Here is a 25,712-nt window from a genome sequence, read left to right as displayed (position 1 = left end):
GCACACCTCCTCTGCAGGGACGCCTCCTTCCTCTGCAACCATCTTCCTCAAGGCCGCCACTGTGCTGAGGATTGGCACGGCCAAGCCAACACGCAGAAACCGCTGGCTCTTTGTGGGGAACACCAAAGTGACACTCAAGAATCTGGAAAACAGAAAGGGAGCCAAAATTCTTAAAGGACTGAAAGGAATGGTCACCAATGCCATGGTCCATGGCTGGCAGGCTCAGTCCTTAGACACATTTTGCTAATTAGGTCCCTGCACGTTAGGTGCCCAGCCGCTAGGCGGCAGGAGAGAGCCAAATCTCCCAAACTGCTTTTCCCTGGGGTTGAAATAAGAGAATTTTGAGTAGAAATCACACTATATAGATCTCCGTCCGGTCCCTCTGATCCTAAGACTGTTAACAGATAAACAGTTAAAACAAATGAATAAAATAAAATAAAACAAACAAAGAAAACTCTGCATTTTGTAAATCAAAACAGCCAAGTGGTTTATTTTAGAAGAAATCAACTCTACTGGTCGCTTTCCCACCAATGAAAATTTCCCTTCCAGTCTCTGCTTTCACTTCCCCTCACAGACCCCAGAGCCCACTCCTGAGGGACAGTGACTGCTGTGCTGTAGTAATTAGCCAAGTCACAAGCTGGGATTAGAACCTGGGAAGTCTGCCCCAGAGTCACTGCTTTAACCACTGTGCTACGTACGGAGACTCCTCAGTCACAGCCTACATTTTGATTCTATCAACAGTGGTATAACCCATGTTACTGTATAAGACCACCGTCATGCTTATGACACAGACAGCACAGCAGTTCTGAGCAGATGGAAGTGTGACTGTCATGTGTGGCTTTGTGAAGAAGTCCTGTGTTCTGCTAGATCGTAAGCATGCAGATGTGGCTAGGAAGGGGAGGAGACAGGACTGAACAAGGTGGGAACACAATGAAGAAATACCTCCGCCTCCAGGCCCACACTGGCTCCTACAGTCACCTTCCACAACACAGGCCAGGCCAGCGGTGTTGATGGCAAGGTGGGATTCTGGGAAAGAGACTGCACTGCCAGGCCTTGCTTTCAGACACTGCAACCCACTGCTCTCTCACCCCAATACCAATTTTTTCCTCACCTGTACCAAACAAGCCTTTTTTTCTTTCTCTTTCTTTCCTCCTTCATGAAATAATCTCCTTATAGTCGAGTATGGTAGCTCATGCCTACAGACACAGCACTTGGGAGGCTAAGGCAGAGGGATTGGCTATAGAATGAGACTTTGTCCATAAATAAATAATAAATAGGAAATACAGAAAAGAAAATTTTCCCATATCTTTATGAAGAAGGGACAAGATTGTGAGATATGGCAGGGAAGAGCATGTGGCAACAGAAGCCCTTGTCTGATTGAAGTGGGGGCTGTGCTAGCTCCTGAGCAGGCCAGAGATCTAAGTCAGGACACTGCGTGGACTCAGCACGTACACACAAAAGCATCCTGTTCATCAGCTGGAGACTGCACACCCCTTTCTCTTTAATTGCCTATTAACTGAGTGGCACCTGACTGTACAACCAGTCTTAGAGACAGCTAAGTGAAAAATGGCAGCTCCAGGAAGAGAAGGTTCTCAGGAAAGAGGGACCAAGTACAGTGGGCGTGCCACAGCACTCGGGACACTCACGTACCTCGTCTGGCGCAAGGGGATGGGAAGGGACACACACAGGAAAGGGTCAAAGGTGTTGCTTTGTTTCAGGCAGTGTGGACAAGTCAAGGAAGACCTGTGAAGGCAAGAGCAGAGATGAACCATCATCAGACTTAGGTAGTTTGGTAACCCTCAAACATCGCCACAGAATTACTGCAGCACTTCCTTTCCAGCAGTTCCATGCAGAACTGAAAGCAGGTGTTCAACGATCACTTCTGTGTGAATGCTGCTGCAGTCCTGCACAAGCCTCAGAGCCGGAACCAACCAGAGTACCCAGCAATAGATAAGGGGGTAGACAAAATGTGGAATACAACTTAGCCATAAAACAAAACATAGTCCCTGGAAATATGTCAAGTACCAAGAAATACCCAGCTCTATAGTATCATTTTATTGATTGATTGATTGATTGATTGTTTTTTTCCAGACAGGGTTTCTCTGTGTAGACCAGGCTGGCCTCGAACTCAGAAATCTGCTTGCTTCTGCCTACTAAGTGCTGGGATTCAAGGCGTGTGCCACCACTGCCCGGCTGTATCATTCTATTTATATGAGCTATCTAGAATAGGAAATGCCAAAGAGATGCACTTCAAATCGGTGGTTTCTAGAAGCTGGGGGCAAAGGAAGTGGAATGTGACTATTCCCTGGGTACCAGATTTCCCTGAGCCCCCAAAACACATGAATCACTTTTTTGAGATGGCTATTTGATTTATTCATTTGTTTACTTAATTGATAGGGAGGGTGGGTGGGTGCCACAGTACATATATCGAGTCAGAACAGTCTCTGGGAGTTGGTCTTTTCCTTCCACCATGTGGGTTCTGGCATAGAACTTAGGTCATCAGGTTTGGCAACAAGTGCCTTTACCCTCTGAGCCATCTCACAAGCCTAGCCCACAGATGGATTTTTAGAGGTGCAGACTTCCAGGTTTTCCTGACATACATTACATATCAATGACACAGGGGAGGGACTCTAGCATCTTAAGTATAAAAACTTTCCAAGAGTCAGATGTGGTATTTCATAACTGTAATTCTAGCACTCAAGAGGCTAAGGTAGAAGGATGGAAAGTTCCAGGCCATTATTGTAGGCTATATAGCAAGATACTATTTCAAAGATAACAACAGTAACAACAACAACAACAACAACATAGCAAGAAGGTGAACCTATAGATTCACCTGAGGTGTCTGCTCTTTGCCAGATCCTGGGGATACAAGTTACCTAATGGTTACAATAGGGATACAAGTTATCTAAGTGGATAGAAGTTTCTAGAAGGTTGGTAGCAATTAGAAAACAGTCCCCAGTAGTCTTTTGTTTCCTTGTCTGTTGTGTTGGTGGTAGTGTTGGAGCATAGGGCTTCAGAGATGCTAGGTCCACTGTCTACAATACACCATACCCCCCTGCCTTTTCTGTTTAACACTGACCCCAGAGAATAGATGTAGTGTTTTGATAAATGGCAACACTGCCCTACAGCCTTCACTGGCCATGGCATTTGTGGAGTTCCCTCAGCTCCTGCTTCTCTTCAGATCACACCACCTCTCCAGACCACTGTGGGCAGAGGTATGCACCAAGCCACAGGATACACTCTTGTGTTTGGAAAACTTTCCAATCCCCAGTTCAAGCTCTCCTTTTAGCCTCAAAAAAACAAAACCAGGTGTGGTGTTTTTTGTTTTTTGGTTTTTTTTTTTTTTTTTTTTCTTTCATAGAGTTGCATTGTATCAAACTGGTTCAAGAATATGGCTTTGGTTTCTTTTTTTTTAAATTTACTTATGTGTGTCTGTGCATGTGAGCATATGTGGGTGCCTGCAGAGGCCTGAAGGGGATGTTGGAGCCTTTGGAACGGGAGTTAGAGGAGTTTGTGAGCTGCCTCATGTGGGTTCTGGGATCAAAATGCATCCTCTGTAAGAGCAATAAGTGCTCGTAACCTCTGAGACAATTTCCTGCCCCAAGATGACCTTATATGAGCCCTGAACTTATTTCATGTAGTAATATGTGTGATTTGTGAAAAAATAAAAATTTTCTAAGCCATTGGCTAATTGTATGTATGTGTGTTTGTGGGTGTGTGTGTGTGTGTACATATCTTATGGTAGTTAGAACTGAACCCACAGAACTGTACTGTATTGAACTTCATAGACTTGTATCATACCCAAATGACTCAAGAATATGACCTTGCCATCCCAAGGATGTACTTTATCACTGGGCTATAACCCCACTCTTATTTTGTAAAGAACAAAGATAACATGTTGTTCTTAAGTTAAACTACAGAAAAGATGGGAAATATACCTGTTTCTCAGAAATTGGTAATGGTGACAGATTAAATATGACCAGTGGGCCCAAAACTGTAGATGGAGGTCCTGGGTTTAGTCCTCAGTACCTCAGGAGAAGTGGGAACTGAAGAGGAGATAGAAGACAGAGAACCCACAATTACCCATCACCCCCAGTTTCATAAAGGAGACCAACAGCATCCATACTCCTCCATGGAATAGACAAATTATCACCACTCAGTACATTATCTTGGAGCTGTCCCATCCATCCCACTGCAGAAAAGCATGTCTCGGTACCTCCAAAGCCCTTGCTTGCACAGGCTCCTCAGGACACTTTCTCTATATGACAGGCTCTCTGGCTTAAAGTGGTATTCTCTGCTGTCACCACCACAAACACCTCTTGTGCTCTTGTAGATGAGAAATCTACTGGAAGGGCACTATAGATCCTTAACATTTGACCAACTCAAATATCACTTCCTGAGAAGCCCAGCCCTGAAGACCCATCCATCCCACTTAAAGTCAGGAGCCTAGCATACACTTCAAAGTACCTTCAATTTAAATACAAAAAAACCAACCAACCAACCAACAAACAAACAAACCACCCACCAATAATGCTTAGATAAAAAAGCTCCCCCTGTGCCCTTGCCACTGACCCATCTTGACCTGCTTCTCGCTTGTTTTCTGTTTGTCTGGTTTTGAGAGAGTCTTTTTCTGTACCCTAGGCTGGCCTGTTTAACTATGTAGTCCTAGCTGACTTCAAACTCAGCAATCCCTATCTCAGCCTCTCAAGTGCTGGGACGACAGGCCTTCACCATTGCGACTAGTTCTTTCTATTCCTTAAACTTGCCCTCCCAACACCTGAATTCACATAGATCATTGCCTACTTAGGCACCTTGTCTCTGCGACTGCCCCACCTGGAATACCTAGTCCCAGTGATTTGACTGGCAGACTTCTTGTCACTCCCCTCTTTGCTCAAATGTCCACCTGAAAAGAGGGCTTCCAGATTTCATCATCTAATGCCAAGTCTCCTACCTCTCAGGTCCTTAGGTCCCCTCTTATTATTCAAGATATTTGGAGCAGGGGAAGGATGGGAGGGGGAATGTCTGTCATCACTCCCTATACACACACCTGGACAGAATTTAAGATTGGGGCTGGAAAGATGACTCAGTGATTAAGAGTATTTTTCTCTTCCAGAAGACCCCAGTTCAATTCCCAGCCCTCACATGGCAGCTCACGATATCCATACAGAGTTTAGGCTCATTCTGTAGAGCTCTGTACTACCCAGTACTCCCAGCAACCGAAGAGAAGGTGCACATTCCACAGTAACTCCAGCCGCTTCCACATGGTCCTCCCTCCCTGGAACAGAGGGTGGGCCCCTCTCCAGGCCTTTTCCTGCTCCCCTAGAAGGTAGCTCCAAAGCATTCAGACGCTACATGGGCCCCCTAAACTATCATTCTCAAAGATGGCGGGGCCTGCTTATTCATTCCCTCAGAAATCGCTGACAATAATGCAAATCCTTAAACAGAGAAGTTTTATGTCAGCCCCTCCCAGTCAAATGCAAAGAACAAAAGTCTCCCAGAAAGGATGAAAATATGGGACTGGAAGTTGGGAAATTCTAAAAGACTAAATATCACCTGCTTGAAGGGAAGTAATTAAGAAAAGAAACTCACTAAGAGCTCTGGGGAAACACAGCAGAGCAGAGGAAAAAGGAACAGTCGCCAAGACCAGAGAGCAGTTCTGTTGGAAATGGCTCACGGCAACACCCACAAGGACAGACATTGGAACCCATTTGAAGAAACAAGAAAGCCTGGTTCAGGGCAACCAAATGGATCACAGACAATCGCAAATAAACATGGGATATGAAAGCCACAGAGGGGAGTTAGCCAATGCAGGGCTCACACTTCACAGAATCTGCTGAAGGCGGAGCTTCTCCTGCACTTACTGTGAGTCCCTGCAAGAAGCCCCAGTGCTTTTGTAAACTCACCATTGAGAAGGTGGATTCCGGGACTCACTGGCCAGTGGCCTAGCCTAACTAGCAAGTCCCAGACCAATGACAGATACTATCTAAAAATCAAACAAAACGAACCAAACCAATGAAAACCAAGGAACACCACCAAAGTTGACTTCTGCACACACATGTAGCCATGTACAAGTACCCACAAACACACACAGATTATTAATAAAATATACTTAAGCACATGTTAAGTATACATATATTTATATTATATAAATAAATTTAATATTTATTATTAATGTCACTCAGTGGTAGGACTAGCATGTATGAAATTCTGGGTAAAGTCCCCAACTTCTCAAAAAGCATTAGTAGTAAATTATATAAATATAATGTATACCATTTATATTATTCAACATATTTTATTACCAATATATAATTACATATTACCTTATACATGAAAACACATATATTTCATGTGGAACATAAGCACAAATATTTTCACAAACAATATAAAACATAAAATGTGTTATCAAATCCTATGTAAATATTACGCATTGACTCTAAAACTCTCTCAGGGAAGTTGAGAGTAGAATGGCAGTTACCGCCGGGCGGTGGTGGCACACGCCTTTAATCCCAGCACTTGGGAGGCAGAGACAGGCGGATTTCTGAGTTTGAGGCCAGCCTGGTCTACAGAGTGAGTTCCAGGACAGCCAGGGCTACACAGAGAAACCCTGTCTCAAAAACAACAACAACAACAACAAAAAAAAGAATGGCAGTTACCAGAGGCCAGGGAGAAGGGATGGCAGATAGGGAGATGCTGACCAATGGGCACTAACCCACAGGCAGCAACACAGCCACACAGGTAGAGTGATTAGAGATAACTGAATGGTCTGCATTAAATAAAAAGCTACAAGAGAGGATTTTGTAAGATTTTCCTATGCACTAATGATGAACATTTGAGGATACATATATATTGAACATGACACTGTGCATTATAAACACATGTAAAGTCAGCATACCATTCACATATTCAATTTTGGTTTTGCTCCAGCCTTTAAAAAGTGGAATCTAAACCCGATGTTAGAAACATACATATGTGGACATCTCACGTAAAAGAGGCTTTCTGCATCCAACAGCTTCTCTTAAATCTTGACCTCTGTGCTTGTTCCCAGCTTGGAAGTAACAGTCATCTTTGTGGAGTATGTTCCTATCCATCGGACCCTATTCAGCTACCAAAACTCATGAAAAGACACATACAGCCAGTCTAGGGCTAAGGTCTCCTCTTTGACATCTTGTTGATGCAGGTATTTTCACTAAACCCCATGATTCTTATAAACATTCATACTCTCTTACAGAAATACCCACAGTGCATACTTCTTAAAATCAAAGGCCACGTGATGATTTTATATCCACCACGTTGAGCTGAGCTCGCAGTGACTAACTCAGCTGAGCCCTCTGGCCATGCCAAGCAGACAGGAAGAGTCTCCCCAGCTTCACTGTGTCTGCAGGATGGTTTATCCTGGCCGCCACATCTCTGTTCTACAGGACCATCCTCCAGTCACTCCTTTAAAGGAGGGCAGAAGGCCATTCCAGGAAGCCAAGAAGAAAACCTCAAGACTGGAGACAACAGTAGAGTGATTAGCTGGGGCTGGGACAGGAAAGGGAAGGAACTGTAGTGCTTTGTTGTTTTGTTGTGCAGGGTCGAGCAAGGGCAATGAGATACAGGTGGCCTTCCCACCCAACTTCTGGGGACCACACTCTAACCCCACCGCCGTCTTACCTGTACTGTGCTTGAAAGTGGCTCTGCACAAAGCTGGGCCCTAAGGAGTTAGGAGCTACAGATGGCCGGAGGTCCTCTGAGATCTTACTCACTTCTGGGGGCAGCTGCAAAGGTACAAGGAAGAGATCTGATGACATCCTGTCCACATTAGGTCACAGGGCTGCTTCCAGGCCACAGAGCCCACCACCTCGCCCTAATGCCCATATCATCCCTTCCTGTGCCCTGTGGAGCCAAAAAGGAAGTCTTCTTGGCTGATTTACCATTACTCAGTGCTCTTTCAATCCTCTTGTTTGCCCAAACCCCTGAGAAAGAGTGTACACATGTGTGGAACACAGAACTCAAGGGTGACCATAGAGAGAACTCATACACACACTCCCCACCCAACTCCACCCTGGGGTTGATGGCACTGCTCTTCACCTATGTCCTGCTGGGGCCTCAGATACATCTACAACAGGCATCAATTGTCTACAGGAGGGTGTTGATAGGTGCCAGAGCCTCCAGACATTCCAGGCAGGAATCCTCTCCTAGCCTCTTCTAGATTCAGCTGGCTGCTGCTGGAATTTCTTGTCTTGTGGCCACACCATATTGTCCTTGGTTCAGCATCTTCAATAATGCTCTCTGCTCTGTGTTTACACTGTTTTGTCCTCTGTGGTCTCTAAACTCCCTCTGCCCCTTGTAACAACACTCAATATTGTGCTAAAAGACCAACTGGAGAATCCAAGTTAATTACCCTAATTCAACTTTCTTAATCACATCTATAAACAGCAGTTCCCAATCCCTGCATCCTAAATATATCTTTCTAGGTCATCGTTCACCCTTCTTCCCTCAAGGCTCTGGCCTACTCCAGTGTCCCTGGACACCGTGGTCCCTGAAGGGCTGCTGTTCCCAGTGTGAGTTGCTCCAGCTTCCCAGGTTTCCTGGTTATCCCTACTTTCTGCCCACTCCATACCACACAGGGGACATAATTACTTATGAAGTCCCCGCTACACACACACACACACACACACACACACACTGAAGGGTGTCCAGGGTGCCATTCCATGCACAGCAACTCATAATACAAAGCTGTTTAGTAAATATTTGATCATCTATATAAGGCCAGACATACAATGTTCCTGACAGCATTGTATCTCAATTTCTCAATGTGTTTTATCACAAAACTATAATGTAACACTGTGCATGTGTCTGTGTGCTTTTTGAGTATATATCTCCCAGACCACGCTTGGGGGCCTTGAACACGTTATCTTTGTTTCTGTGTTACCGTGAGCAGTCTTTGTTCTCTTAAACTGTTTCCGCTGGGTATTTTCTAACAGGGATGACACAAGTGGCTAGTATATTCAACTTTTCTAATCCAGTTAAATAGTTTACTTGCTCTGTGGCTTTTACCTTAGTTGGTTTTCTGTTGCCGTAATTAAAATACCACAAACTGAGTAATTTATTCTTTCTTGATTTTTATTATTGTTGTTTGGGTTTTTTTTTTTTTCTTGTTTGTTTATTTGTTGAGGAAGGGTCTCAGGTAGTAGGACAAGAAGGTTGAGGCAGGCAGAGCTTTGTGTAACTCCAGTTGGCCTCAAACTCACTCTTGACCCAAGCCCAACTTTAAGACTTCTGGTTTCCAGGCCTATACCTCTCAAAAGCTGGGATTCCAGGCCTGCACCACTATGCTGGAGGAAACTGAGAATTTACAATGACTCGAGAAAAGCTGATTCAGCTCATAGTTCTTTGGGCTAGAAAGATGGCACTAGCATCTTCTCGGCAGTTGGCAAGGGCCTCTGAGCTCACAACAGAGAGAAGACCAACCCTTCCTCATCTTATGAAGCTACAATCTCACACTGGACACACCCTTCTTTCGTGATTTCAACTGTCAATTCCCTTCCAAAGCACCACCCTATTTCCAATGCAGTAACAGAGTCGAGGCCGGAGTTGTGTGATAAAAGTTGCTTTCCTAGCAATGTGTGAGGCCTCAGGATCCATTTCCAGCACTGCCAAATACCATTAACACACAGGCATGGGGACTACATTTCCAGTGTATGACCAATTCCCTAATTCTAATATGGGAGTCATGACAGCATCCAACTGATACTTGTTTTAAGGAGTTAAAGAGTCATTTATAGATATAGTGTCTTAGTCAGGGTTACTACTGCTGTGGTGAAATACCATGACCAAAAGCAACTTGGAGAGGAAATGTTTTATTTGTATTACATATCCAAAGTCACGATCCATTGAGGGAAGCTAAAAGCAGAAACTCAAACTAGGTGGAAATCTGGAGGCAGGAGCTGATGCGCAGGCCACAGAGGAGTGTTGCTTACTGGCTTGTTCCTCGTGCTTGTACAGCTTGCTTTCTTATAGCACCTAGGACCACTATCCTAGGTGTGGTACCAATCATCATGGGCTGGGCCCTCTCCCATCAATCATTCATTAAGAAAATATCCTATAGGCTTGCCCAAAGTCTGATCTTATAGAGGCAACTTCTCAGTTGAGGTTCTCTCCTCTCAGATGAGTCTAATTTGTATCAAGATGATATAAAAGTAGCCATCACAGATAGATAGATAGATAGATAGATAGATAGATAGATAGATAGATAGATAGAAAGATAGAAAGATAGATAGATAGATAGACAGATAGACAGACTGACTTAGCCTGGCACATACTGAATACTTGTACAGGTTGTAGGTATAATATATTGGAGATGTCTAATAGTGTGCGTTTGGGGTTTGTTTGTTTTTTTTTAACCAGAGTGGTAGTTCGATGCTTACAGAGATTCTTTAACTCAACATCCATTCCCAGGTAAAGGACATCATTAAGTGTCCAAGTAACAAGCAGGTGACCTGCGTGGAAGCCATGAAAGTAAAAAGAGATGGGAGGGGGTCTCAAGACACCTGTGTAAGGGCTCTTAGTTCAGCAGAACCAGGAAGAGGAAAGAAAAGAATAAACACAGTTGACTCCAGCAAAAGAGATGGGGCTGGGAAGGACAGACCAAGTTCAAGGGTGGCTCAACAGCCAGACACAGCAGCAGAGTGGCAAGTGTTTGCAAAATTCTGGAGATGTGAACTTGCATTAGGTGTCGACACTGGGTTGTTCTGCCCAGGATTTACACTGCTTGAGACCTTGGGTCTAGTCCCTGGACTGCTATCTTCTGAGTGGAGCACAGCTGTGATTACCCACGTGAGACCTTCCACAACCCCAGCTTGCTGATGCTCCCTCATAGACAGTACCTAGGAAGGGTCATTTTACCCTCACCTGAGACCCTAGCCACTCTCCTTGTGCCTGTCAGCTGTCAGCAATCCCAGCCCAGCTCAAGTAGTCTCAGGGGGTTCTAGAGTACAGAGAAGCTGGAAGGTACTGACGAGTAGGAGACTCCATGTGGGTAGCTTTAGGAGGTCACCACCCATACCCACCCACCCTGGGATGGGACCTTTTAGTGATATAGCTGTTCTGAGGTCATGTATAAACCTCTAAGGAGCCCCTCACCCATGTTCCTGTGAGTAAGCCCAATCAATTCACTGGTTCATCAAGCAAGATTTGGATGGAGTGGCCACTTTGGTCTGTCATTGGAGCCAGTTCATCTATCGGGGTCAAGAGACATTTGTTTATGTCTCCCCAGGAAAAGCTTAACTCCCTACCAAGAGACACAGGGCCATGAGCCAAACTGCACCAAGATGTACTGCCAGGATACAAGCCATGGGCAGTGACCAAGCTTGAAAAACACTGATTGTAGCCATCATGATTAGGCAAGAAAGCTCGCAGCTCTTGCCACCCAGAGCTCTTCTGCCCAGAGCTGTCTAATTCTAGACAAGTGTTCCATTTAATCCTATGTGCTTCTCCCCGGCTGGCCATCTACATTCCCTCCTAGGGCACTTCCAGTTGCAAGCAGGAACTTCCATGGCAGAGAGGGTTTCTATATAAAGATGGCAAGCTAAGACTGAGACTAGGCATGACAGTGGAAGGGGTCACCAAGGGGTGGAATGTGGAAAGAAAATCCTAAGCAAAACAGGGAGAGAGGCAGTAGGAAGTCATTCACAAAACAAGCACTAAGAGGTCAGAGGAACATGAGTCCAGTCTGCTAGGCAAGCGAACCTTCCACAGCATCCCCTCAGCATGGAACTACAGTGAAAATCAGGAGGTGAGATACACACCAGAAACAGAGGCTCACATCTATAATCCCAGCACTTGGGAGGCTGAGCCTGGAAGATCACTGGTTGAAAGACACCTTGGGCTATAGTTTGAGGCTACAGTGTGAGTTTGAGGCCAGGAGAAGTTACTGAAGGAAACCCTGTCTCAGAAAGGAAAGAGGGAGGATAGGAGAGAGGACGGACTCTTACCTGGCACATAGTAGGTACTTAAGACACACTGGCTGCTGTTTCTCTCCCTAGACTCATACCCACCTTTATTCTGCAAAAGTAGCAATTTCTAGAAAACTATCAAAAAAGACTGTTTACGTGTTGGCGTTCACAGGGCAGTGAAAATACAGCCCTTGCAGGATGGACGTATTTGAGAATCGTTAAAGTAATGGAAAAAGAGAGCAGCCCTTACGTTTTTCTATTCCAGTTACAAATGAATCTCGCTGTGTGGTTTTCCTATGTCCTCAGTAGAGAAATAACTTCAAAGGGAAAGAAATCACTCCAGGTACACAGAGGGCAGGAGCTTTCTTTGTTGAAAGGGAAAATGAAGTTTTCCTGCTAAATAACCACAAGGCTCTATCTGCTGCCTCCAAGACACACACACACACACACACAGAGCTCAGCCTCAGGGCAGCCCTCCTTCAAGAAGCCACTTCAGGACAACAGAGAAAGAGACACTGCTAGGGTTGCTGGGTCAGAGTGAGGCTGAGTAGACCTGGCCTAGGGGATGCTCTGCTCCTCCCACACCTGTTCCATGGAGGGACAGAAAGCAGAGGTATGGCGAGGAAAGGGAGTGAGGGGAAGAGGAGTCTGGATCAGGCTGAGTGGCCCAGGGAGGGATGACTTTAGTTCCTGCTTGGTAGGAAGCCACTAGAGCAAGGCAAGCAGGAGATGACATCACCTTGTTTCCTTTTTGAAGAGACCTGGCTTCAGAGTGGAGAATGCCACAGAGGACAATACTGGAAACTGGGGGCCGGGGGTGTCACTCAAGAGATAAACACCTGCCCAGCAAGCACAAGTACCTGGAGTCCATGCCCAGCCTGAAAGAGAGAGAAGGGAGGGGGACAGGAGAGAGGGAGGGAGGGAGGGAGAGAGGGAGGAAGGAAGGAAGGAAGGAAGGAAGGACGGACGTTGAAAGACTAACTTTCAATCAAGCTACTTTCCCTGTATCTTGCAGTTACGAAGAATGATTGGCAGGCCCTCATGACTTAAACAAACTCAAATGTCTCAAAGACCAGTTTGAAGGAGACACATATTCATAGGGAACAAAGATTTTAGAGCGAAGCTTCTCAACTAGAGGGTGATTTGGGTCAGCAGACATTTGCCAATGTTTGCATACAGGTTTAGTGCAAGTCAGGGCTGTCCCTGGCACCTAGCAAGAAAGAAAGTGAGAGTGCTCTGACACACAAGTCAGCCTGGCACAGAAAAAAAAAAAAAAAAGATCCAGGCCCAGATACCAAATGTGCTCAAGTTCCGGAACCCTGGTATAGAGAACGGCGTTTCCTTATTTGGGTATGGCTCTCCTATTTACTAGCTGTGTAACTTGGACACACAGAGCTTACCCTTTCTGTGACCTTACGCCAAATGATTTTCCTGCTACCAAAGAAATAAGAGAGGAAAACTGAAAAGCAGTTTCAAAGGCTGCTGCTGAAATCTGGGTCTGGAATATTCCTCAAAGGCCCATGTGTTATGGCGTGGTCCAAGCTTTCACGATTAAGAGCTGGTAGAACCTTTAAGATGAGGTGGGGCCTAGTGGGAAGTCTTAGGTCACTGTGGGCATGCCCTTGAAGGGAACTGTAGGAATTCATTCCCTTCACAGCCACCATGGGATAAAGAGCTTGTCCCTCCATGTGCTCCCACCATGAGGTACTCCCTCTGCCACAGCCCTAATAGCTACACTTGACCACAGACTAAAACCTGTGAAAGCCATACTACCCCTTTCCACTTGGTAAGCTGGTTACAGTAACAGAAAACTGACTAGCACAGTTAGTTATCAATCCCACCTACTTCCCAGGTAGGAAGAACTCCTGGTATAGGAAAACAGGATGAGTCCTTGTTTATACAGCAGTAGAAGGTAGAAGAGACACCTGCCCATATTTCTCCTCTAGTAGGAAACCGAGAAGACACAAGAAGCTTCCAAGAAAGGAAGTTTGGCACACTGGATTTGAGATCCACGGACCCAGACTCAATCCTACTTACACTGCATAGAAGATGATGATGATGGGTAGGATGGTGCACACCCATAATCCCAGCACTTGAAAGGTAGAAACAAGAGGGTCAAGGGTTCAAGGTCATCCTCAAGTAGACAGTGAATTCAAGTTCAGTCTAAGCTACAAAAGAGTCTATCGAAAGAGTGAATGACCCTGGGAAACCCCTAACCTATATTTCTACTTCCACTAACTACAGAATGAATAATTTATCACTATAAATATTAAAATAAAACAACATTTTGATAGGTTTACTTACTGTCAACTATACAAGGTAATAATAAGTCATGAAAATTGTCAAAGTAGATATACAATACAGAACACTCAGTAAATGGTACGTATCATCTCTGTGTGTGTGTGTGTGAACATACACACATTTCACATTTTAAAATGTGTTCTTTGAATTTACAGAAGGCACAGAAGTAAACAACATGTGTCTACCCAATGATGTATTCTCTGGGCCAGCAATTAATTGACTCTGTAAAAGCCTTCCTTAGCCCGAGTTCTCCCCACAGGCATGTGACTCTTGGATGTCTCATCAGGCTGCTGTAGTCTTCTGACCACATGCCTAGGAATGAGCACACACCATCAGGGTTTGCTTTGCTGTGCCAGCCTCTGGAGACTCTATGAGCAATGCAGAGGCCCTCTTGCTACCCTGTGGGCAGAGCCAGAAAGAGAATGAAGAGATGGAGTCAAAGATATGGTGACATCACCTGGGATCTTGGATTCAGTCCCACCCAAAGCTGCTTCAACCAGATTTGCAGGTTATAAAACAACAACAAATGCCGTTTCCTTAAGCCAGAGGAAGTTAACTTTCTATCACAGAAAAATAAAAGGATATGAATTAAGATTCGTAGAAAAATAACTACAAGTGAAAGTAAAATCACCCATTGCCTCCCAACCCAGAGGAAGCATCACCATGTTGGTTTGTGGTACCCTGGGATTTTTTTTTTAAGACGGGGTCTCATTGGGTAGCCCTGATCAGTCTAAAACTCAGACCAGACTGGCCTTCAACTCACAGAGATCCACCTGGCTCTAGGATTAAAGATGTGCCTCACCATACCTGGCTTCCACCTGGAGCTTTGTTGGGGTGATCACTGCTTTTGTTTGGTGGTGTAGTCCAGTCATTTGGAGTGATTGTTTTTAAAACAAGAAAACAGGCTTTCAAGCTAGTCTCTTAAACTAGAATCCTGAAATCCTGACAAAATTCCTCCCCTTTATTTAAGATTAACTTTAGTTATGCCCCTGTCTCTCTGTCTCTGTCTCTGTCTCTGTCTCTGTCTCTGTCTCTCTCTCTCTCTCTCTCTCGTGTGTGTGTGTGTGTGTGTGTGTGTGTGTGTTATGCACATATGTGCAGGTGGCCAGAGGCCAGAAGGAGGAGACAAATCCCTTGGAGCTGGATTTACAGGCATTTAGGAGTTGTCTGTGTAGGTACAGGGAACCAAAGTCTTGTCTTATCCGCTGGTAGAGCAGTCTTGACTCTTAACCACTGACACAAGTCTCAGGCCCCATGACTGGCCCCTCCTTAACTGTTTATGTTGGGATTACAGACATGCACCATCCAGTCTGGCTTCCCAAAGGGTTTGTTGTGTTGTTGTTGTCGTTGTTGTTGTTGTTGTTACTGGACTCATGAGAGGGATGGGAATCAGGTGTCCAGATAGAAAACAAAACAGAAGGGCTGAGAATTTAGCTCCAAGGTAGACCAGTTGCCTATCAGACCTGGGGGTGTGGTTCAAGTCTCAGTACTATGAGGGAAAGGAGAGAAACAAGAAGCTGATGATGCAGACATGAAAGCTAGTCCTGAATGCCTGTGAGATCCACCAAAAATGTGTTTCTCACAGGCTAATTACCAAGGTGGGAGAGGTACACACTAAGAACTGGGTAACTATAACTTGACTCACTTTTCAGTGAGCAACAAAAAGATTATAGCAAAGCTGGGCCATTATTGGACTTTATTTAGGAAAGCTATAACGAATATAGCTGTTGTGCCAATCAAACCAGGACTTTTACAAAGTATTGTAGTGTGGCTGGGTGTGGTGACAGACAACTGTCATTCCAGCTCTTAGGGAAACTGAGATGGGCGGAGGGGATGGGGTGTGGGTAGGGGGGCAGGCTTGACTCTATGACCAAGGTGTAATCTCCAACCCTGCAGAGACTGGGTGATCTAGAAGGGTTGGCACAAGTTCCCACCTGCACTACAGAGCAAGACTCCGTCTAAACAAAACAAAAACAAAGCCAACATCAACAGAAGCAAACCCACAGTATTACAATGCTTCCTTTGTCCTGAAGGTCTGAAGGGTGGGGGGCGGTTCGCATCAAAATCAGAAATTACCCACCCGTGTCTTAAGAAAAACAAAAAAACAAAAAAACAAAAAAAAAAAAGAAAAACAAAAACCGTTGCTCTGTGAGATACACTAACCAAGAAAGCAAGAGTAAAGTTGGTTGAATTTGGAGACTGTCTAAAAATAACAAAGAATGACTACTGTGGCTCCCCAGACATATGTATGGAAAAGGGTGGAGAAAATTTTAAGGAAACTGTTTTTGGGGAAGGGGGGAGGGGTATGGTTCAATGTGAAAAGTGCCAGCCATGTAAGCATAAGAATGTGAATTCAAGTTCCCAAGCAGGAGCCAGGCTTGGCTGTGTGCACCTGCAGTCTCCACACAAGGGTAGGAGAGACCAGAGCATCCCTAGGCCTTGTTGCCCAGTCGGTTTAGCCAAATCAGCAAGCTCCCAGAATATCAAAAGAGCCTGTGGAAAAAAAAAACAAAAACAAAACAAAAAACCTGATCTAGGAAAACACCTGGCATTGATCTCTGACATGCACATTCGCACCTGCACACATACATACAAACAAAAAGAACTGACTTTAAAATTATGAGCCATAATGGAATCCTATTCACAGTTCTCACTGGGGTCAGGGAAGACAAGAAATACTGCAATAGGATGGAATGACTGTCAAAAAGCAGCCAGAGCTAAAAGAAGAGAGCAAGCCCAGCAGGTGTACACAGTGGCTGGAACACACAGGAGCCTAAGGCGTTGAGGAAACACCGAATGGAAAAGGAATATCACACTCAGACACACTCAGATTGGTGAGTGACTAACCTGCTCAGATACCAGCCCGTGAGCTGAGCCCTCCAAGTCCTCGTGGACACGATCCAGAAGCCAGAGCAGGAATTCCAGGGCATCGTGCTGGGAATTGCCTTGGAACTGGGAGCCATACTTAGAAACAGCATTCTGAAAGGATACAAAGACAAAAGTCACCTTGGGCCTTGACACAAACAAATGAAGATCTGTACGCATCATGCTCCCAAGTGCTCATCAGTCAGCCTTGACCTGAGATGAGAGCATGGGTAGGAATAGGTTTCCTTGCCCCAAGCTAGGAGTACATGGGTTCTCTGAATACAAGGTGCTCCAGACCCTGGAAATTCATCAGACTGTGTCTGCAGGACAGTGTGTCTGTATGTGTGTGTATGTATCTGTGTGTGTCTATGTGTGACTATGTCCATCCACGAGTCCGTGTCCGTGTCCATGTGTGTGTGTGTGTGTCTGCGTGTGTATGTCTGTGTCTGTCTGTGCTGGAGAGCTAAACTCAGGTCTTCATCCTCACAAGGCAAGCCCTTGACTAAGCAAACTCTCAGCCCCTTTGCTAAGCACCTCCCTAGTGTCCACCACCTGTGCTCCCTGAGGCTCATGCCCTTTGATCCCTGGGACCCCATGCACCACTGACCTTCGCTCCATCACTCTCCTCCCACCCTCTCCCTCAATGGTGTAGGAAGGCAAACACCCTTCCTACACCACTCTCCTCGGCTGACTGCATTGATCCTCAAGGCTTCCACTCTGTGGTAACAACAACACTGAGAGCAAGACTGACTTCCTAAAGTACAATGTGTGCAGCTCCTTCATCAGAATGCTGGCTGTGGTCTTCATTCTGATTACACTCTTTGGGGTCTTCCCCTAAGTGTCCATGTAGCCGGCCCCTCAATTCCAAATCTCTGAGACCCCACCCTTTGTCTTAGCATTGATGTCATCTTTCAGAAGCTCACCCCAGGAACAGCCTAGGATTGAATTTTACCCTCCCCCCACCCCACCCCCGCCCCCAAGCCTCGGATTCTCCCCTTCCTCAAAGTATCAACCTAGCAACTTCTTCTCACCTAGATTACACCAGCTGATATCTAAGTAGCTACCACGCCCCTTTCTCCCTGGCCCTCTGGGTCCATGATAGATCTTCCTGATGATAAATCAGACTGATCTTCCAGCAGCCCAGCAATCCCTTCCTTCTCCCACTATTCAGCACAAAATAATGTTCAAATTCCTCCATTGTTCACGTCCCAAACTCACATGTTCTCTACTCCCTGTCTCTGTCTGCCTGTCAGTCTCTGTCTCTCTGTCTTGTCTCTCTCCTCTGCCTCCTCCTTCATCACCCCCACCAAGACCTCCTTTAGCCCTGTAGCTCAAACCTCCCGCTCACTATGTAGTCAAGGATGACCTTGAACTTCTGACCCTCCTGTCCCTACCTCCCTAGCACCAGGATTACGCCATCTCATCTACTTCCTCCCTGTTTCAAAGCTCCAGGTAAAAAAAAAAAAATCCACTCTGGTCCCCCCCCCCCCAAATACTTTCTGGCTTCTACCAGCCCTTTAGTGTAACCTCGTATACGAGTTCTGTCCCCTTCAGTTCATTGTGAATTCTCTTGCTCTTAGCCTGGTTACCTCACAAAGTCTCACAAAGAATTTGACAACTCCAAGAAGACAGATAAGATGGGATCTTTAACAAAACTGTGTAGGGCTGGGGACCTGGCTCAACAGTAATGTACTTGCTGCCAAGCGCAGCAACCTGAGCAAGAATTCAATGCCCAGAGCCCATGGTGGAAGAAGAGAATCTGCAAATGGTCCTTTAATCCCATACAAGTGCTGTGGAAGGTTGGTACCCACATACATGGGTATGCATATCCCCCCATGCATGGGTGTACATACCCACACACACACAATTAATGACAAATAAAAATCAATTTAAAAAAAACAAAGTCTCTCTGCATATATATAGCAATTTCACTTTGGAGAACACAACTCAAGGAGAGATACAAGCAAGGATTTTTCTACGGACCCAAATTATCAGCAAGAAAGTTGGGTGTGGTTCATCACACCTGTACTCAGTACCCTGAAGGTTGAAGCAAGATGATCTTAAGTTTCAGGCTAGCCTAGGCTATATAGAAAGACTGTTTTCTTTAAAAAAAACAAAAACAAAAACAAAAACAAAAACAAGGGTTAAGGGTTAGCTCAATGTGGAGAATTTGCCTAGCCTATGTAAGCCCAAGGTTGGATCCCAGCACCATGAGGCTGTACTGGAGCTAAAATTCTCAAAGATGAGCAGGGACATCTGGGACAGCTATCCACAGCACAACATAGCTAGGTTTCTGCGTGAATGTGTGGATGCATTTGTGCATGTGCAAGTGAGTATGTGTGTGCGTGCATGCATGTCTGCATGAGAGAGAGAGAGAGAGAGAGAGAGAGAGAGAGAATGTGTTAGGGTATGTGTATAACATGTGTAAGAGAGAAGGGTGTGTGTGAGTTTATGTATGTGTAAGTAGGTTTGTGAGAGAGTACTGTGGGGGGTATGAGAGAGAGAATGTGAGTGTGTGTGTATATGTGAGTATGTATGAGAATATGGTGTATGTGTATGTGAAAGTATGTATTATATGTGAATGTGTGTGTGAGTGTGAATTGTGTATATATGTGTATGTATGTATGTATATGTGAATGTGTGTGTGTGAGTGAGTGAGTGTATGTCTTCTACCCAAACACTGGTGATTTTTCAACATATTTCTTCTAGTTATTTAATAGTTCAAGCCATATTTTTTTTCTACCCAATAGTTTTTACCACTTCTCCTACCATTTTATCCACACCTATCAAAACAGAAGTGAAGAAACTGGAGATATAGCTCAGCAGTAAAGCTCTTCCCTAGTGTGCGAGAGAGAGGCCCTGACTTCAATCCCTAGGACCAACAAAAAGAGAAAAAAGGAGTGAATCTTTGTTTCAAGAGACACCTCTATAGGAACATCAGAAGTTCAAGGTCATTGTCCACTTAGTGAGCTGGAGACCAGCCTGGGATATTTGAGACCTCTCTCCAACAAATCAATAAAAAAAACTTTAAAAATTAAAAAGTTAAAATAAATAAAAGGAAGTGCCTGTCTTTGTCTATCTAAATTTGATTCTAAGCACATAAGCTAAGAGAAATTCCAGATGGCTGAAACCCTTATTATAACCATACAGAAGCTAGAAGACCATAAAATAGAATGCATATCAAAAAGTATGATGTATCTGGACATGGTGGTGCAGGCCTGCAACCCCAGCAAGAAGGAGACGGAGACAGGAAGACCCTGAGTGCAGACCAGCCAGGGCTGCACAGAAAGACTCAGTAAAAAACAAAACAAAACAAAACCACTTGAGTTTTGCAAAAAGACATGACATGAACAAATCTAAGGCTTCTAGCATTGAGATAGGAAAAAAGAAACAATTTGTATAAAGTATTTGTAGAGACTTGGACAGCGCAGGCAAACAAACAGAACCTTGAGGACAAAGCACAGCGGAAACACAAACAATGGAGGGGACAGTTCCAAGAATAGACTAGACAAGAAACATCGGAACCACTCCCACCTCACTCCTAATGGAAAAGGTATTTCCAACAAATCAGTAAATCAGAGGTGGCCTTTACAAAGCCTGGCCCCCACAACAATAATGAGGTCTTAGAGCAGCTGTGCTCAACCTTCCTGATGCTACCACTCTTTAACACAGTTCTTCATGTTGTAGTGACACCAAACCTAAAAAGTATTTTTGTTGCTACTTAACAGCTGTCATTTGGACACTTTTTACCAATCTTACTATAATCATCTGATTTTCCCATGGTCTTAGGTGATCCCAGTGAAAGGGTCCTTTGCTAACATCCCCCCCAATGGGTCTCGACCCACAGACTGAGAACCTCGGTCCTAGAGACTTGGGCTGCAAAAAGAATTGATTGTGAGTGTTCTCATCTCTAAAAAGGGTCAAGTGTACGATATTGGTAGCTATGTCATTATTTGGAATTAACCATCTTACCCTGTATACATACCCCAAAGCATCATATAAGACACTCTGACACAGAGAATTTTCCTGTCAATTGTAAACTTCATAAAGCTGGGGCAAGTGGATTAGTGAGACAATACCCAATCTCCTCTGGGAGATTTCTTAAATGGATATCTGAAACCTGGCAATATCCTTTGGAAAGAATCTGTCAATGTAGATTGTAAATAAATAAATAAATAATAATAATAATAATAATTATGGGGTGCGGTAGTGCCTCCCCCACTCGGAAGGCAGGGGGCAGGCAGATCTCTGTGAGCTGGAGACCAGCCTGGTCTACAGAGCTAGCTCCAGAATAGCCAGGACTACACAGAGAAACCTGTCTCAAACCAAAACAAAATAATAATAATAATGATAACAACAGCAGCAACAATAACAACAACAACAACAACAACACGCAATGAAGTTGATTTAGAAGGAAAAGAAGGTGCTAGGTCAACTGACACACACATTTACTCTCAGCACTCAGGAGGCAGAGGCAGACCAGTTCTTTGAGTTCAAGGCCAGCCAAGGCTACATAGTGAGACCCTGTCTCAAAAACTAAAGAAAAAGGAAAGGAAGGGTAAGTATTTAAGGTGGGGAGATGTTTGTCTGTACATACACCTGATAAACCTCACTAAATCCAACCCTTGAGATAGATGCACTTCATCATATAACTCCCACCCCAAAAAAGGCTTGTTTTAAAAAGTAAAACTAGAAAGTTTTTAAAACATTCCTTTTATTTTGCAAGCGTGGTTCCACTCATGGAATTGGATATCTGGAAATCATCAGAGCCGAGAACAATGATTTAAATGCAGGGAAATTGGGGCTGGAGAGGGCTCACGTGGTTAAGAGCAGTGACTCTTTCAAAGGGTTCAGGTTTGATTTCCAGCACCCACAGGGTGGCTCACAACCGTCCCCACCTCCATTCTCAGGGACTCACAGGTGGATCTCTGTGAGTTCAAAGCCAACCTGGTCTACAGAGCTCCAGGACAGCCAGGGCTACACAGAGAAACCTTGTCTTGAACCCCACCCCACCAAAAATAAAAGTGCATTTAACCCATTTTCTTGAATTGGGTTGTGAAAGATGAAGTGTCAACTAAGGACATGGGAGACGGGAGATGGACCAAATGAAAATTGGTCCTACTATGTGTGGAAAACTGGTGCGTCTGGGCTCTAAAAGGGAGAACATTGTAAACCCATTGCAAAACCAACTCATTTGTGGAGGTGGGGTCAAGCCCCACCCTGCTGGACCCTTCCTGGGCCCGAAGCAATCATCTTACCAAGGTCAAATCTCTCCTTCTCCACTCTCCTCCCCAGCTCCATGAGCTTTCACCAATGAATTTGGCAAAAGGATTCTTGGCCTGAGATCCAACCTCTGCTCTATCCTTCCCCTTGGCTGTCGTTTCTCCTTTCCAGGCCTGGAGCTGCCATGTCCCATGTCCCATGTCCTTAGTTGACACTTCATCTTTTACAACCCAACTCAAGGTACAGGAACCTCAAAAGGGTTCCTCCAAACAAGTCATATCCTCTTGCCACAACTGTCACAGCTCCTTGTGTGGTCCCTTCCCATCTTGACACCAGTTCTGAGGGCCTGCATGACCACTGTGCTGCCATGTCCATCTCTCCTCTAGACAGTGAATCCCTGGGAAGCAGTCCTGGAATCTGGATCCAGAGTTGTCACTCAGTCCCAAGATCTGGCTTTTACCCATCACTCATCACACAGTCCGTGTTCCCAACAGAATGTCTCCATAATCGATAAACGTGCACTGACTGGGTGTGGGTTTCAATATCCATAAAGGAAAGCGGTTGCCCACCTAGTTTGCCATCCTTAATATTTAAAATCCAGGATTCTAAAGTCCATTCCATTCTCGAAGTTTAGCCACAAAACAGTCCCAGGAAAACCCCAGATTACATCTACCCTCATTAACAACTTGGTTATCTTTCAATTCCCCACGGCACTTGGGAGCTCCTGGGCCCGGGGGATTCAGACAGCAAGAGAGGAAATCCTGGTGAGTCACTGGCAGTGACTACAAATTTCAGTCTCTTCCAAGCTACTTGCCAATCTCGCTGCTGTAGTAACTGTATGAGAATGTATCTGGTAAAAGAAAGCTTACCCAAAGATCGCTTCCCTTCCTCCTCTAGGTCTCTCTCCGGGAAGGAAGTGCAATTCTAGAATAAACACTTCCCGGGAGCCAGGCATGTCCTTGGTGCTCTCTATATAACCCACTTAGCACAACTACTCTATAATGAAGTAACTGTCATATTCATCGATTTTACAGATGAGAAGAGATTAATTTGCATAAAATTCATAGAGCCCCCAAGCCCTTGCTCTTTCTGTATGTACACGGACCAAGTATGTTCCTTTCCAGAGACAGGATCTGTCACTGAATCTAGACGCTCACAAATCGGCTAGATCATTCATACAGCAAGCCCAAGGGATCTACCTGGCTCCATCTCCCCAGGGCTGGAACTGTATACAAGCCTACCCTGGGATTACAGGTCCACAGTGAAGATAAAGGCCTGCAGTGGGACACCTGGCTTTTTTCCTTTTTATCTGGGTTCTGGAAACATATCCTCAAGGCTTGTATGACAAGTGATTTGTCAAGCAATGAGTCACTGCCCAAAAGACCTTGCTCTTGACCACTACACTACACTGATGATCATATCTGAACAACAAATGTGGCCCAAAAGTGATAATTATGACATCTGTGTGACTACTGAGCTCCTTCAGGGTCAGAGGTCGGAGAGGAAGGCAGCGGTTAGCATCCTTGCAGATAACGGGACAAAGACTGCTTTTTCAGGCTGAAACTTAAGAACCATGTATGTTTGCGGAATGAACACCGACAGTCGTATTCACCCTCAATAACAATCACTAGTCCGTGGGGTGTGCCTCAGCTTTCTGCCCAGAGCTGCGGTTTTGCAGCAGGATAAAAGCCCTACGCATCAATTATCTGGAACACTTTCATCATCCACATTTGTACTTTAACGCTGTCTCATGACCCCCGCAGCATCCCCAGCAAGGGGACTGTAATCTTACAGATAACAAAAGCCACTTCCTGCTCACATACTGTCAGGACTTAGTATGAATTAAATTAAAGGATACCATTCTACTATAGCTCTCTTACCAACTCCCTCTCCCTACTTTTGAGAATACCTGACCCACGGGTTCTCAGCACCCACTGGGCTTAAATAATCGAAAGCCACTGCGTCCAAGGTCGTACACGATCTGAAGACCTTCACCTGCCTTCAAAACGCATCACTTTCAGGCCTATGCCCTTTCTACTTATTGATCACGCTACCTGGATTATTCCTAGATCCGTTCCTTCTCGGCTTTCTGTTCCTCACGCTTCTATCTCCTCCTTCCCAAAGCTTGGCCTTCAAGGACCTACTTCCCATGCTGCATCCTTCTAGATCCGAAGCTCTCTCACCCTGGCCGGCAAGTCCCACTCCAACAACTGCTTTTAACCACAAAACTGCTCGACACACTTAAGGCTGTCAGCTTTCTCCACCCCAGCCCAAAATACCAGGAAGAAACCAATTTCTAAAGAAAGCATTTGCAAATGATAATGTAACGTGTCACCTCAAAACAAAGGCGGTAACTCAAGGCTGGGCTGGTTAAGTAGTGTCTACCCCCTACTCCCCGCCCAAGAACCTGGCTTGGCTGATGGTTCACACGCTTTTCAAGAGCAGAAACCAGAAGGGTCGGAGGAGGCTGCGGGCGGCTGGCGCTGCCTACCTTGAACTCTGCGGAAAGTTGGGGCGTGTATTCGCGCGTCCAGAGCGCGCGCACCAGCGCCGCCAGCTGCTCGGTGACCTCGGCGCGGCCTGGCGCCGCCCGGTAGCGCCCCAGAGCTAGGAACTCGGCCAGCAGGTCGGTGTTGCTGAGACACTGCACCACCGCGTTCATGAAACAGGTGTTGCCATGGTTCTTCAAGCCCTGAGCGCCGGGCGGACGCGCCCCGTCACCCGAAGATATCTGGGGTTGGGATCCCGGAGGACGATCTGGCCCTGGACTCCCGGCAGAGGCTGGTGCCGGGCCCGGGGCGCAGGCAAAGCCCCCTTCTCCATCGCCATCGTAGGGACTGGGCTGGGCCGGGGGCCGGGGCGGCGAGTCCCCCGAGCGGGAGCGGCTGCCCAGAGCTAGCAGGAAGCGGTTAAGCAGGCGGCGCAGGGAACGGCGGCGGCGGGGCCGGGGCGCGGGCGGCCCCTCTCCCAGTGCGTCCCCCACGCCCGGATCCATGCTGGCCACACACGGTGGTCCGGGAGCTCAGCCCCCGGGACCCCAGGCGGGCCGGCAGCTCCCCGGTCCTCACCGCCTCCCGGAGGCGCCGGGCGCCGGCTACCTGAGAGCCAGGTGTGCGCACACCGGCGAGGGCGGAGCCAGGGGCGGGGCCGCCACGCCCCACGCGGGAATCCGGCCCTAGGGCAGCGCCCGCCGCCGGGCTCCCGCCCCCGCGGCTGGAGCTGGGAATGCACTCCCCCTGAGCCCGCCTAGGGGACTTCCCCGCCCTTCCTTCCCGCCTTGGAACAGGCCTTTCACCTCGGTTCGCCTTCCCCGCCCATCCCTAAACAGCGTAGCTAACCCGGGGATGGAGCCTTCAGAAGCGCCCAGCGAAGCAAAGCCCTGGCTCT

At 46.0% G+C, this 25,712-nt stretch overlaps 1 protein-coding gene across 2 annotated transcripts in view; it reads right to left on the bottom strand.

Annotated features, from left to right (window-relative positions):
- Positions 1 to 25,516, bottom strand: part of Usp43 (ubiquitin specific peptidase 43) — a 62,137-nt gene extending 36,621 nt beyond the window's left edge. For both annotated transcript variants that reach the window (XM_021177353.3, XM_021177354.3), the window contains exons 1-5: positions 24,817 to 25,516; positions 17,085 to 17,216; positions 7,654 to 7,757; positions 1,651 to 1,743; positions 7 to 142 (exon numbers count right to left, since the gene is read on the bottom strand). In XM_021177353.3, the coding sequence (XP_021033012.1) occupies positions 7 to 142; positions 1,651 to 1,743; positions 7,654 to 7,757; positions 17,085 to 17,216; positions 24,817 to 25,320 (969 nt within the window). In that variant the 5' untranslated portion in view covers positions 25,321 to 25,516. The remainder of the gene's footprint in view (positions 1 to 6; positions 143 to 1,650; positions 1,744 to 7,653; positions 7,758 to 17,084; positions 17,217 to 24,816) is intronic.
- Between the last annotated feature and the right edge of the window lie 196 nt (positions 25,517 to 25,712).

The sequence above is a fragment of the Mus caroli genome, unplaced genomic scaffold, assembly GCF_978045245.1.
Source record: "Mus caroli unplaced genomic scaffold, Mus_caroli_1 scaffold_13, whole genome shotgun sequence".
Classification (NCBI taxonomy): Eukaryota; Metazoa; Chordata; class Mammalia; order Rodentia; family Muridae; genus Mus; species Mus caroli.
Note: the sequence above shows the minus strand (reverse complement) of the source record. Positions and strands in the feature narration are given on the sequence as shown.